The sequence below is a fragment of the Ostrea edulis genome, chromosome 9, assembly GCF_947568905.1.
Source record: "Ostrea edulis chromosome 9, xbOstEdul1.1, whole genome shotgun sequence".
Classification (NCBI taxonomy): Eukaryota; Metazoa; Mollusca; class Bivalvia; order Ostreida; family Ostreidae; genus Ostrea; species Ostrea edulis.
In genome coordinates this window covers 55,131,331-55,146,271 of record NC_079172.1, presented here as the reverse complement: position 1 = coordinate 55,146,271, position 14,941 = coordinate 55,131,331, and the positions used below count along the sequence as shown (strand labels likewise).

Below are 14,941 nucleotides of genomic sequence, written 5' to 3'. Positions count from 1 at the left end.
ATTGAAGAAATGCTTATATACATGAACAGTATCAAACAGTTTAGTACATGTATTCATTATCTAATGGAGAACAACGTGTATTAAACATTTAAAATTGTTCATGGTTTCTTTTTTATTCCCCCGGAATCAAAACATTTTGTCCAGACCTTCCATCAGTCTGGCAAATCACTTAAGCATAAAAACTGTGAAAGATTTGATATGCTCAGGGTGAAACCGTTGTCCTAGATTAGTGTCAATTTCCTTGAACTTAAACTCCAAAATTCATGGAGATCATTTTCATCCCATGGTGAGTCTGTGTGTAAAGTGTGCTGAGTGAGTGGTGAGTCTGTGTGTGTGAAATGTGGTGAGTCTGTGTATGTGAAGTGTGGTGAGTCTGTGTATGTGAAGTGTGGTGAGTCTGTGTGTGTGAAGTGTGGTGAGTCTGTGTGACGTGTGGTGAGTCTGTGTGTGTAGTGTGGTGAGTCTGTGTGTGTGAAGTGTGGTGAGTCTGTGTGTGTAGTGTGGTGAGTCTGTGTGTGTAGTGTGGTGAGTCTGTGTGTGTGAAGTGTGGTGAGTCTGTGTGTGTGAAGTGTGGTGAGTCTGTGTGTGTGAAGTGTGGTGAGTCTGTGTGCGGTGTGGTGAGTCTGTGTGTGTAGTGTGGTGAGTCTGTGTGACATGTGGTGAGTCTGTGTGTGTGAAGTGTGGCGAGTCTAGCTGTGAAGTGTGGTGAGTCTGCGTGTGTGTAGTGTGGCGAGTCTAGGTGTGAAGTGTGGTGAGTCTGCGTGTTTAGTGTGGTGAGTCTTTGTGAGTGAAGTGTGGTGAGTCTGTGTGTGTGTAGTGTGGCGAGTCTAGGTGTGAAGTGTGGTGAGTCTGCGTGTGTGTAGTGTGGCGAGTCTAGCTGTGAAGTGTGGTGAGTCTGCGTGTGTGTAGTGTGGCGAGTCTAGGTGTGAAGTGTGGTGAGTCTGCGTGTTTAGTGTGGTGAGTCTTTGTGAGTGAAGTGTGGTGAGTCTGTGTGTGTGTAGTGTGGTGAGTCTGTGTGATTGAAGTGTGGTGAGTCTGTGTGGGTGACGTGTGGTGAGTCTGTGTGTGAAGTGTGGTGAGTCTGTGAGTGATGTGTGGCGAGTCTGTGTGTATGAAGTGTGGTGAGTCTGTGTGAGTGAAGTGTGGTGAGTCTGTGTGTGACATGTGGTGAGTCTGTGAGTGATGTGTGGTGAGTCTGTGTGTGTGTGAAGTGTGGTTGAGTCTGCGTGTGTGACATGTGGTTAGTCTGTGTGTGACGTATGGTGAGTCTATGAGTGACGTGTGGTGAGTCTGTGTGTGATCTGTGGTTGAGTCTGTGTGTGTGTAGTGTGGTGAGTCTGTGTGTGTAGTGTGGTTGAGTCTGTGTGTGTGACGTGTGGTGAGTCTGTGAGTGACGTGTGGTGAGTCTGTGTGTGTGTAGTGTGGTGAGTCTGTGTGTGTGTAGTGTGGTGAGTCTGTGAGTGATGTGTGGTGAGTCTGTGTGTGTGACGTGTGGTGAGTCTGTGTGTGTGTGTAGTGTGGTGAGTCTGTGTGTGTGTGTAGTGTGGTGAGTCTGTGTGTGTAGTGTGGTGATTCTGTGTGTGTGACGTGTGGTGAGTCTGTGTGTGACGTGTGATGAGTCTGTGTGTGTGAAGTGTGGTGAGTCTGTGTGTGTGACGTGTGGTTGAGTCTGTGTGTGTGACGTGTGGTGAGTCTGTGAGTGACGTGTGGTGAGTCTGTGTGTGTGACGTGTGGTGAGTCTGTGTGTGTGTGTAGTGTGGTGAGTCTGTGTGTGTGTAGTGTGGTGAGTCTGTGAGTGACGTGTGGTGAGTCTGTGTGTGTGACATGTGGTGAGTCTGTGTGTGTGACGTGTGGTGAGTCTGTGTGTGTGTAGTGTGGTGAGTCTGTGTGTGTGTAGTGTGGTGAGTCTGTGTGTGATGTGTGGTTGAGTCTGTGTGTGTGAAGTGTGGTGAGTCTGTGTGTGTGTAGTGTGGTGAGTCTGTGTGTATGTAGTGTGGTGAGTCTGTGTGTGTAGTGTGGTGAGTCTGTGTGTGTGACGTGTGGTGAGTCTGTGTGTGTGTAGTGTGGTGAGCCTGTGTGTGTAGTGTGGTGAGTCTGTGTGTGTGATGTGTGGTTGAGTCTGTGTGTGAGATGTGTGGTTGAGTCTGTGTGTGACGTGTGGTGAGTCTGTGTGTGATGTGTGGTGAGTCTGTGTGTGAGATGTGTGGTTGAGTTTGTGTGTGACGTGTGGTGAGTCTGTGTGTGTGTAGTGTGGTGAGTCTGTGTGTGTAGTGTGGTGAGTCTGTGTGTGAGAAGTGTGGTTGAGTCTGTGTGTGTGACGTGTGGTGAGTCTGTGAGTGACGTGTGGTGAGTCTGTGTGTGTGATATGTGGTTGAGTGTGTGTGACGTGTGGTGAGTCTGTGAGTGACATGTGGTGAGTCTGTGTGTGTGAAGTGTGGTTGAGTCTGTGAGGGACGTGTGGTGAGTCTGTGAGTGACGTGTGGTTGAGTCTGTGAGTGACGTGTGGTGAGGCTGTGTGTGTGAAGTGTGGTGAGTCTGTGTGTGACGTGTGGTGAGTCTGTGTGAGTGACGTGTGGTGAGTCTGTGTGTGTGACATGTGGTGAGTCTGTGCGACGTGTGATGAGTCTGTGAGTGAAGTGTGGGTGAGTTTGTGTGTGACGTGTGGTGAGTCTGTGTGACGTGTGGTGAGTCTGTGTGAGTGACGTGTGGTGAGTCTGTGTGTGTGACATGTGGTGAGTCTGTGTGATGTGTGGTGAGTCTGTGTGAGTGACGTGTGGTGAGTCTGTGTGTGTGACATGTGGTGAGTCTGTGTGCGACATGTGATGAGTCTGTGAGTGAAGTGTGGGTGAGTTTGTGTGTGACGTGTGGTGAGTCTGTGTGTGACGTGTGATGAGTCTGTGAGTGAAGTGTGGGTGAGTTTGTGTGTGTGTAGTGTGGTTGAGTCTGTGTGTGTGAAGTGTGGTGAGTCTAGGTGAAAAGGGAAATCATGTAAGGCTTGGAAACGAATTTGTCAATGGACAGCAAATCAGATTGGAATGCAATGGACAGAATGTACTTGACAGGGGGTTTAAATGTTACAAAAAATAGGCAGTTTTGGCTAAATTCCTGATGGTTATAAGCCATTAGTATTTTATGAAGTAAAACATTGACGTTTTATTTCTTATTTTAAATATCGTTTTAGCCATTTTAATTTTCCAAATATTGAAAGAATCATCAGAGACCCCATTTCTCTTGATTTCTAATGATATAAAGCTTTTTTCTTTCGATGCAGACATCGCATATCATATCGTTGGACTGGTTGTATTTTATAAGATATTTTGGCCTCTTCGATGACTTTATAGTCAGCGGTCAACACTAATCTGTATCACCAATGGACAGACAGTCTGATTTCAGTATACCCCTCTACACAACTTTGTTTGGGGAGGAGTGTAATAAGTGATAGCCCTTTGATTAGTAGGTGTAACAATGCCTTCCAAATACTAGGACTTTAATACCAAAGGTCAAGCTATTTCCAGGGGCATTGGTGTTTCACAAATGCATCCTTTCTACAAGGAATCTGGCATCAGGAAAGTTGCAAACAAAGATCATTCAAAATTTTGAACAAAGTTTACAAGGCTGTGCCTCGATTGTAGCTTACTTCCACATACCTTGTCTGTTGTAAAACAGTATGTAGGCATTTTTATAATCCTCTTTTTTAGGCGACTGGTGGGACACTGATTCATCGTTGTAATAAAACCATTGTCCATTCAAAGGGTGCTTAGCGAATGTTGTGTAATGACCTGCATTGGCACCTGTTAAACCAGTCAACGACATATGAAATTTGTTCACCATTTAAAAAAATGCAAAAACATTGAAAGCTAAAGATCAATTTTGTTTACAATTGAAAGAAGCTTTCAGTAACATATACTTATAAGAAGCTTTCAGTAACATACTTATAAGAAGTTTTCAGTAATATACACTTGTAAGAAATTTTCAGTAACATATACTTATAGGAAGTTTTCAGTAATATACACTTATAGGAAGTTTTCAGTAATACAGTGGAGCCTCGTTAATCCGGACACTTTGGTTCCCAGCAAAATCGTCCGGATAAATGAAGCGTCCGGATAATTGAATCGCATATTTTCTATCTTTACATAAGTACAGATGTAACCAATATATGCCTACTTTATTGATGCATAGTGAATTAAACACATTCTATCATTGGATTTGACCATTTGCATTAGTAAATAAATTATGATGATGTTAACATTTACATGTACATTGTATTTCAAAGCACTAAAATTTAATACGTGTTCAGTGTATGTGCCTGTGCTTACATTGTAAATATATATGAGCCCTACAAATAAATATACAAAACTGTGTACCGTATGCACTAAAACAAATAATGAAGCACTTTCTGTAACTATAAGTAAATGAATCATTAGTAACAAACATAATCATTTACACTTCAAACATTTCATCACACTTTTACTTCTTAAAGAGGCCGGTAATTTCCATCTGTCACAATTCATGGGTTCGGTGGTCTGTTAAAACAATCTTCATCGTCCAAAATTGATATAAGAATTTCGTGATTATCATGTCAGTTGACAACATTCTTTAACCAAAATTCCATCTGCCAGAGTTTATATTTCTTACTCTATAATTATCCAAGACAATATCGGGAGAACAAAAATCATTTAAGCTTCTAATATCAAGACCTACTACTGCTTGATCTAACCACGCGCACCTATTATTTTCTTGATGCAATAATAACGGAACAAAACTCGGGTGAAACTAACATTACGGGTACATACAAAATTTAATTGTCATTTTCCTTAAAATGGTAATTTTCTCACTTCTACCCAGAGTTTAAAAATTCGAAAGCAATAAAGCTCTACAACATCGTAACAAGAATCAATCGTACACAGGTACATTCTACATGTGTTAAAAACGTTAAAAACTTACTACATATACATGTGCATGAACATACATGTATATTTCAAGCCAATCAACAGTATAAAATCCAGAATCCAGAAGTATAATCTACACTCTTTAGATTTGCATAAGCTGATAATCAATTTATGAATCAGTACAATTGATATGTGTAGCACATGTAGCAGTTAACAACATTATCATTACGGCATGATGTTTAATTTATTAATACTATTAGGATATTGATCAAGACTATAAAATATTATGCTACAGATTTATATACAAAATTCAACACTACACGCAATAAAGATCTTATGTGCGAAAATTGGCAATACAATGTCTCGATCGGCACGTGCTATCTAACTGACATATCATCACACACCACCTAATTATAGGGAGGTGTTGACAAGGTACAGGTAATAGCTTCAATTAGACAGTTTGGCTTGTTTTCTTTATAATTTATGCCTTGCTAAAATTGTCCGACACAGACCTTCCCTAAACAAAATTACCGTCTGGATTAACGGTACAATTTTCAATGCATTATAACGTTTTGTAGTAAATAGTGACCGTCCGGATCCAGAACGCGAATTTCCGGATTAGTGATGCAAAATAACGTATAAAAACTCCGTTCCCTAGAAAAATCGTCTGGAAGGTGAAGCGTCCGGATTAATGGCGTCCGGATTACCGAGGCTCCACTGTATATACTTATAAGAAGTTTTCAGTGATATACACTCATAAGAAGTTTTCAGTATCATATACAGTAAAATATCTGTATCTCGAATATGGTTTATCTCGAATACCCCGCTTGAGTCGAAATCAACTGCTGGCCATTTTCCCTATATAGATGATTTAAAAAACTTCTGATTTTTCGAACACGGTAATCTCGAATACCCCGCTTATGTCGAAATATTTTCAAGGTCCCATGCCCTAAATTCACCTGGTTTATCTCGAAATGCAGTCAATTTCCCACTTTGCTTACCATACCTGGCGTCGTAAGTCACAAATTCACACCCGCGGTTACACCAATTATATTTAATGACCTCTAATCCACGCTCGCCTTTTCCGAGTAGACGGCCCACCGCCAATTATGAATTAACACGCCCGATTCCAGGGATGGTGTTTTGAATGACACACTCTATATCATTAACATGTGGGTTAGATAAACGCACAAAATTGTCAAAGTGCGCTTGAAGGTAATGCTCATAATAACGATAATGCATTAAAATGATACATGCTTCATCATTAAAACTAGGACAGAGAAAACACGAAAATTTATTTAATTAACATTTAAAAGTTGATTTTTTTAAATCTGTCCTTTTTGTTTCTTACGGGATAGGTTCTTTCACTACAACGCAATAGCTACATCCCAGTCGAGCCTAGACATTAGTAAACTTAAAGTAAGCATACAAACACGATCATCTTAATTTTGAAACACATTGTGATTTCAATGGGATGTTTATATATACTTTAAAAAAAACCCCAAAATGTTTGTCTTTGAAATTCAACAATATCAATTTATCAACTTGCATTAAACTATAAGAAACGGCAACGGGGTTGTTGTTTATAATGCAAATTTTATACTATGCATCAAATATCCTCCTTCAAAAAAATTATTCAAGATCGATTTTGGATATCTCGAACCCAAGGATATCTCGAAGTTTTTTCGAGGTCCCTCGAACTTCGAGATAGAGATATTTTACTGTACTTATAAGAAGTTTTCTAGTAATATATACTTGCATTTCATTAATAGGTAATACAGTGAAACTTCTCCAAATCGGCCCCTCAGAAAACCGGTTCTCCCTGAATATCAGCCGATTTTCAAAGTCCTGGCAGAAATCTTAACATTTCCATGCAAAGAAAGACTTACAAAACCGGCCACCCCTGAAAACCGGACATAGGCCACTTTTTAAAGTACATTTGTTAACAAACATGTGTAATTTACCCTTATAATACTGGCCACTTTTTGAAGACTAGAAAATTTTGGCCAGAGAGTGATCAAAATCGGCCAGGTGTGCAAATTGACTGACCAGGTGGGAAATTATCTACTGGAGGCGTGAAAAACACAATTGGCCTCCCTAATTTCTATTGTTTACCTGTGCTATCATGAGTATTAAGTGACACTTGGCTAATCCAAGCCACCCTTCCAAATGCTGTACAAAGTGTAAACAAGAGGCCCATGGGCCACATCGCTCACCTGAGTCACCTTGGCCCATATCTGAAGACTTTCCATATATATTTGAATGTAAAACCTTGGTCCCTATTATGGCCCAAACTACCCTTTGCAAACTTGAATCTACACTATGTCAGAAAGCTTTCATGTAAATGTAAACTTCTTTGGCCCAATGATTCTTTTAAAGCTTTTTTCTATATTTGTATGTAAAACTTTGACCCCCCCCCCCCACTTGTGGCCCCATCCTACCCCCCGGGGACCATGATTTGAACAAACTTGAATCTGCACTATGTCAGAAAGTTTTCTTGTAAATATCAGCTTTTCTGACTCAGTGGTTATTGAGAAAAAGATTTTAACTATATATTTGTATGTAAAACTTTGATCCCCCTTGTGGCCCCATCCTACTCCCGGAGCCCATGATTTGAAGAAACTTGAATCTGCACTATGTCAGGAAGTTTTCATGTAAATCTCAGCTTTTCTGGCTTAGCGGTTCTTGAGAAGAAGATTTTTAAAGTTTTTCCCTATATATATGTGTGTAAAACTTTGATCCCCCCCTTGAAGCCCCATCTTATCCCCGGGGGCCATGATTTGAACAAACTTGAATCTGCACTATGTCAGAAAGTTTTCATGTAAAAATCAGCTTTTCTGGCGTAGTGGTTCTTGAGAAGAAGATTTTTAAAGTTTTTCCCTATATATTTGTGTGTAAAACTTTGATCCCCCCTTGGGGCCCCATCTTATCCCCGGGGGCCATGATTTGAACAAACTTGAATCTGCACTATGTCAGAAAGTTTTCATGTAAAAATCAGCTTTTCTGGCTTAGTGGTTCTTGAGAAGAAGATTTTTAAAGATTTTTCCTATATATTTGTATGTAAAACTTTGATCCCCTATTGTGGCCCCATCCTACCACCGGGGGCCATGATTTGAACAAACTTGAATCTGCATTATGTCAGGAAGCTTTCATGTAAATCTCAGCTTTTCTGGCTTAGTGGTTCTTGAGAAGAAGATTTTTAAAGTTTTTCCCTATATATTTGTATGTAAAATTTTGATCCCCCCTTGTGGCCCCATCCTACCACCGGGGGCCATGATTTGAACAAACTTGAATCTGCAATATGTCAGGAAGCTTCAGGTAAATTTCAGCTCTTCTGGCCCAGTGGTTCTTGAGAAGAAGATTTTTAAAGTTTTTCCCTATATATTTGTGTGCAAAACTTTGATCCCCCCTTGGGGCCCCATCCTATCCCCGGGGGCCATGATTTGAACAAACTTGAATCTGCACTATGTCAGGAAGTTTTCATGTAAAAATCAGCTTTTCTGACTCAGTGGTTCTTGAGAAGATTTTTAAAGATTTTTCCTATATATTTGTATGTAAAACTTTGATCCCCTATTGTGGCCCCATCCAACCCCCGGGGCCCATGATTTGAACAAACTTGAATCTGCATTATGTCAGGAAGCTTTCATGTAAATCTCAGCTTTTCTGGCTTAGTGGTTCTTGAGAAGAAGATTTTTAAAGTTTTTCCCTATATATATGTGTGTAAAACTTTGATCCCCCCCTTGGGGCCCCATCTTATCCCCGGAGGCCATGATTTGAACAAACTTGAATCTGCACTATGTCAGAAAGTTTTCATGTAAAAATCAGCTTTTCTGGCTTAGCGGTTCTTGAGAAGAAGATTTTTAAAGTTTTTCCCTATATATTTGTATGTAAAATTTTGATCCCCCCTTGTGGCCCCATCCTACCACCGGGGGCCATGATTTGAACAAACTTGAATCTGCAATATGTCAGGAAGCTTTCAGGTAAATTTCAGCTCTTCTGGCCCAGTGGTTCTTGAGAAGAAGATTTTTAAATGACCCCACCCTATTTTTGCATTTTTGTGATTATCTCCCCTTTGAAAGGGACATGGCCCTTCATTTGAACAAACTTGAAAGCCCTTCACCCAAGGATGCTTTTGGCCAAGTTAAGTTGAAATTGGCCCAGTGGTTCTGGAGAAGTCGAAAATGTGAAGTTTACAGACGGACGGACGGACAGACAGACAGACGGACAGACAGACAGACGGACGCCGGACAAAATGTGATCAGAATAGCTCACTTGAACCTTCGGTTCAGGTGAGCTAAAAACAGTTAGGAATATATTGAATGAATAAGTATCAAAACGCTATATTGTTGCACCATACTATCGCATGGATATAAGCAGTAGTTGATAAAGAACAAACCCATGATAATTATCAAATAATAAATTAATTTTCTTGGTTTTCATATACTTAAAATTCCTAAAAAATATTCAAATTACAATTTCATATTTACTACTGTACTTTTTGTTAATGATATAAGCGATGAATGTAAACAGAGTGTTTATAGGTAAGAGGAATTCCAATAATAGGCTTCTGTGTTTTCTTTAAGTATCCTGTTATAGATATTCAGTTTAAAATCAGATGATTTCAGCAAAAATTTATAATTACCTGCAGGTGCAAGCGGACTAATTTGATCTCTACCAATAATTTATCATAGATCACCAGAACAAAGTGAACAGTACCTACTTTGACAATATAATGTCTCTAAATGCTAAATTCTCGGCAAACCGGCCATCCCTATAAACCGGCCGTTTTTATCGGTCTGAGAGCCGGCCGGTTTAGAGAAGTTTCACTGTATACTGAACAACTCTAAGTATTTATGAAAATCAAGTGTATCCAGGAAATCCACTTTACCCCCAAAGTGACAGACAATGCTCTGGAGGTCATAGGTCAAACTTCCTGAGTCTGGTCCTGATGTATACTGGGATAAATTGAGGTCTTCCAAGGGGAATTTTACTTCTGCATCTACTTTGTTACTGGACAAGTCATGGTACACAAACCTGAAAACAGAAATGGTATGTATTAAGGAATGAATTTATAATTTTTTCATTGAATGGAGGTATACCAAGAAAAAAAAAAGACGGAAAACTGCATCATTGCGCATAGCGCATGATGCAAAAGTTTTCCGTCCTTTTTTTTCGTGGTATACCTTCATCCAACGAAAAAATAATGAATTTATTCCTTATCATTTAATATTTTAAAACATTATATGATTTGATTTGAATTAACGAGTTATTCTTGGACTATTGGACTGCATTCTATGTCATTTCGAGATGGGCATAGTAATTTGTGAATACACAACTTTAAAAAAAAACCTAAATCCATTAGGCCTAATGGTGACTTCCACGAACTGTTGAGCAAATGGGTTTCTTGAGGACTGAAGAATGCAGTTTTAAAAGGATGAGTTAGAGATAAGTCCTGTTGAGAGAAAATTGCTGGAATTTTGTTGAGTGGAACTGGAATTAAGTGCAAAGTTCGATGTCGGTACTAACGGAAAGCGTGGGACATGTGCATGATCACAATGTGGGATGCCAGGTAGGGTACTCTTGAGGGTTGTCATGGCTTCCAGGTGGACAAGTGAGTGTTACAGAGGGTTTTTAGAGTTTTATCAGTGAATTTCTAAGGCTTCACTGCTGTTGTAACGTCGTATGGAAGCCTCGTTTCGGTGCCCACTCATAAATATATTATGTCGGAGTTCGAAACCATAGTCATTAAGGGCTACGATACGCGATATTGCAGTATCTCTGAGGCATATTCTCTTTTGAGAAGTTGAGAGGCATAGCCTTCATCAAGTTCTCTTCGTAAGCATTCATATTTTGATTCTGGAAAACGTGTAAATGCTGAAGTCGGTGACGGTTTATGCTTCAACCGACGTTTCAACTCAGATGTGCCTGGATTTACACAATAGACAACTTGTTTTCAAACATTTAGCAGTAATGCACAAAATTGTCACAAGGAAATCAACACTTACTTGCTTTTAATCTATTTTCAACATGTCCCCTCTCCCGGGTTTACGTTAACAGGTCTTGGGAGCTGTCACAATAGGGAACCAGTTAAGAGAAAAGCAGGCTGACGTAATCAGAGTTTTTTCCAGAATCAAAACATGAATGCTTGTGAAGAGAAGTCGATGAAGGATAGCTATGCCTCTCGACTTCTCTAAAGAGAATACTCTGAGGCAGTGTGCGGTGTATCTGGTATTTGGGTTTGTGACATGAAGTTTTCGCAAGGTGCAAACTGGATTATTGTTACCCCCGGTTGAATACATTTAACTCTCAGCCCGGAATTGCAGAAGCAGACGTGTGTTGTTATATTGGAAGGGGGGTGGGTGGGTGGTCCTCAAATAGCTATTTTTATTTCATTTTGCATAATTAATTATTTATTTTTGATATTTGTTTGTTTTTGTTTAATAAATTTATATAGATCGATAGAATTGTTAAGTTTTTCTTCAGGATTCCCTAATCTATATATAAATACGAAGCATCCAGAGGAATCCCCAAATTTCCAATAGAAAGTAGTTCCGGCCATTTATTTTTTTTCCGTTGGATACGATATTCCAATAATTTTTCAACCAATGAAAAAGCGTGCAACATGTAAAATTAAATGATTGTACAGTCTTGTGTAAAGGTCCTCATCAGCACAATTTGACATTTAAAAGAATTAAAAGAAATTGGAAGAGCAGAATGTGATTATTTTAAACAATATTGTATCCATGTAATAAATATGAATGCTTCAAAAGACATACATTGTACATGTATGCATGAGGGTGCTGGCTCCATATCTAACAAATGCAACAGTAGACTTTATGTTCTTGAGAAGATAATACTTTAAACCCCAATTTTGGATCCACTGTATCATAATCATGGTTTGAACAGCTGAATTTAAACTTAGTCAATAGAGACATCATATTATTATTGACCAAGTGGCTCCAGAGGACAGTCTAATACGGAAGTTCCGAGTTCCCCAACAGTTATTTCCCTTTTTCGAACTCTTCCGTAAATTATGACGTAAAATATGATGACAGTGGGTACATTTGCTAATTACTTTTGTTGTATTATTTCTTAAAAGATATCCAGAGTTTCTGAGACCATCTTATCTCAGGGGAAAGGCAACTTTAGTGAGTTTATGAGTATTGGATAACAAAATGGCTCAAACAAATACTGTTAATTGCCATCTTTCTTTGATAAAAGCGTCACTCATGTAGAATAGGAAACGAATAATGATTTAATCTTATTCAAACAGATTATGCTTGATATGGCCAGAATATACATACCAGTGATTGATATATAAACAAAAGTTACGCTTTTATTACATTAATCGTACGTAATCGTTATGTACAATGCCAGTCTACGATATAATGTATACATTGTGTACCCACCATACGTCATAAAATGCGAAAGAGTTCGACAAACGGAAATAATTTTTGTGTAACTCGGAACTTGCGTATTGATCCCACCTATTTACACTCAATCTAATTAAAATCAGATCCTAAGATATGCTCACAATCGCCACAATAGGATCTGACATAACCCCATAGGGGGTCATGTTCGAATGACCTTTCGCTTGAAATATTCATGAGAACTATCAGCCAGTCAGATTGCGCCATACAAACAATGATGGTTATTTAGGCGGTTCCCAGCAATTCGTAAATAAGTTGCAGTAATCTCTCTCCCACAAAGTATATTCCACACTATAAAATTGTTTAATCTCACATAAGGAATTTTAAACTTTTGCAATAATGCATAATCTATTCCGTTCATTCAAACAACAAATCGTATGATGTAAAATACAACCAAATTAAATTAATTGTGAAATGCGATTTATGTATGAATAGGAATGGGTATGATTTGAATAGTTTTCAAGATGGTTTACTTAATTAATTCAAGGAATATAACGCCATAATGGTGCATTGTGATGTCACATCTAGCTGCAATGTGTTTTCTTTTAAACCAAACAATCGCATCCATTTTCCTTGAATTATGAACACCGACGATTTCATTGACGACGCGCTGATTGGCTAACATAAAGTTCAAATGAACATGACCCCTAGTTGGGTTTTATTAGATCCTCTTACGCAGAGTATGCGGCGCAGATTTCAATTAGATTGATTTTCACTGTATTGTAATTTTGTCCTGCAGAAGAGGGTGTGTTCCTTCATTTGAACAAGTTTGAATCTTCTTTACTCAAGATTGCATTTTTGCCAAGTTTGGTTGAATGAGGACATAAGCTCCTCAAAAGGAAGTTGAAAAGTAAAATTTTACAGATAGACAGACACCAGATGGAGAGGAGGATGGAGGATAAAATAACTAAGAAAAGCCTTGAACCTTTAGCTCAGGGGTGGAATAAACCGAACAGCACAAAGTTACCGTTTAAGATGTAGAATAAGTGTGTCAGGATACTGCCACACAGTGATTGTTTTCTTTGCACACTGATTCCTTTGACATCGAGGACAATACCATGGGTTGTGCTCATCCAAATCCTCACTGGAAAATAAAATGTTGATGTTTAATACTATACATGTACCAGAGTGAAGCATCCCTCTATTACTGGACATATCTATAAATCAGGGAATCTTCTCCTTCCTTATTTGTGTGATACTGGACATATCTATAAATCAGGGAATCTTCTCCTTCCTTATTTGTGTGATACTGGACATATCTATAAATCAGGGAATCTTCTCCTTCCTTATTTGTGTGATACTGGACATATTTATAAATCAGGGAATCTTCTCCTTCCTTATTTGTTAAAGAACATATCTATAAATCAGGGAATCTTCTCCTTCCTTATTTGTTACTGGACATATCTATAAATCAGGGAATCTTCTCCTTCCTTATTTGTTACTGGACATATCTATAAATCAGGGAATCTTCCTTCTCCTTCCTTATTTGTTACTGGACATATCTATAAATCAGGGAATCTTCTCCTTCCTTATTTGTGTGATACTGGACATATCTATAAATCAGGGAATCTTCTCCTTCCTTATTTGTTACTGGACATATCTATAAATCAGGGAATCTTCTCCTTCCTTATTTGTTACTGGACATATTTATAAATCAGGGAATCTTCTCCTTCCTTATTTGTGTGATACTGGACATATCTATAAATCAGGGAATCTTCTCCTTCCTTATTTGTTACTGGACATAACTATAAATCAGGGAATCTTCTCCTTCCTTATTTGTTACTGGACATATCTATAAATCAGGGAATCTTCCTTCTCCTTCCTTATTTGTTACTGGATATATCTATAAATCAGGGAATCTTCTCCTTCCTTATTTGTGTGATACTGGACATATCTATAAATCAGGGAATCTTCTCCTTCCTTATTTGTTACTGGACATATCTATAAATCAGGGAATCTTCTCCTTCCTTATTTGTTACTGGACATATTTATAAATCAGGGAATCTTCTCCTTCCTTATTTGTGTGATACTGGACATATCTATAAATCAGGGAATCTTCTCCTTCCTTATTTGTTACTGGACATAACTATAAATCAGGGAATCTTCTCCTTCCTTATTTGTTACTGGACATATCTATAAATCAGGGAATCTTCCTTCTCCTTCCTTATTTGTTACTGGATATATCTATAAATCAGGGAATCTTCTCCTTCCTTATTTGTGTGATACTGGACATATTTATAAATCAGGGAATAGCTATCTTCTCATTTGTTATTTGTGACTGTTAATGCTGATTCATTGGTTACAAACTGAGATTTTCCGGTGATGTATTAACGTAGCTGGTAAAACGGATGTTTGCAGCTATTAGATGAGCACTAACAGTCACAAATAACAAATGAGAAGATAAGTTATTCCCATTCTCATGCAATTTTGCATTTTTCTTGATGTTTATGATTTATTTTGTTAAGTTTTGCTCTTTAGTTTTAGGGAATATGTTTCAAAATGTTTACTCTTGACCATATGCTTTTGCGTCATTATATCATAATATCACAATCGAAAGCTTTTTGTTTCATTAATGCTCATTTTACTGCCTCAAAACTCAGTCCATTAGCCAATCAAAATGCA

General features: G+C 38.5%; 1 protein-coding gene across 2 annotated transcripts in view; it reads right to left on the bottom strand.

Moving 5' to 3' along the window:
- LOC125658080 (uncharacterized) overlaps positions 1-14,941 on the bottom strand; it is a 72,128-nt gene that overhangs the window by 3,679 nt on the left and 53,508 nt on the right. For both annotated transcript variants that reach the window (XM_048889167.2, XM_056149655.1), the window contains 3 exons: positions 13,287-13,403; positions 9,778-9,923; positions 3,648-3,791 (listed from right to left, as the gene is read on the bottom strand). In XM_048889167.2, coding sequence (XP_048745124.2) covers positions 3,648-3,791; positions 9,778-9,923; positions 13,287-13,403 — 407 coding nt within the window. The remainder of the gene's footprint in view (positions 1-3,647; positions 3,792-9,777; positions 9,924-13,286; positions 13,404-14,941) is intronic.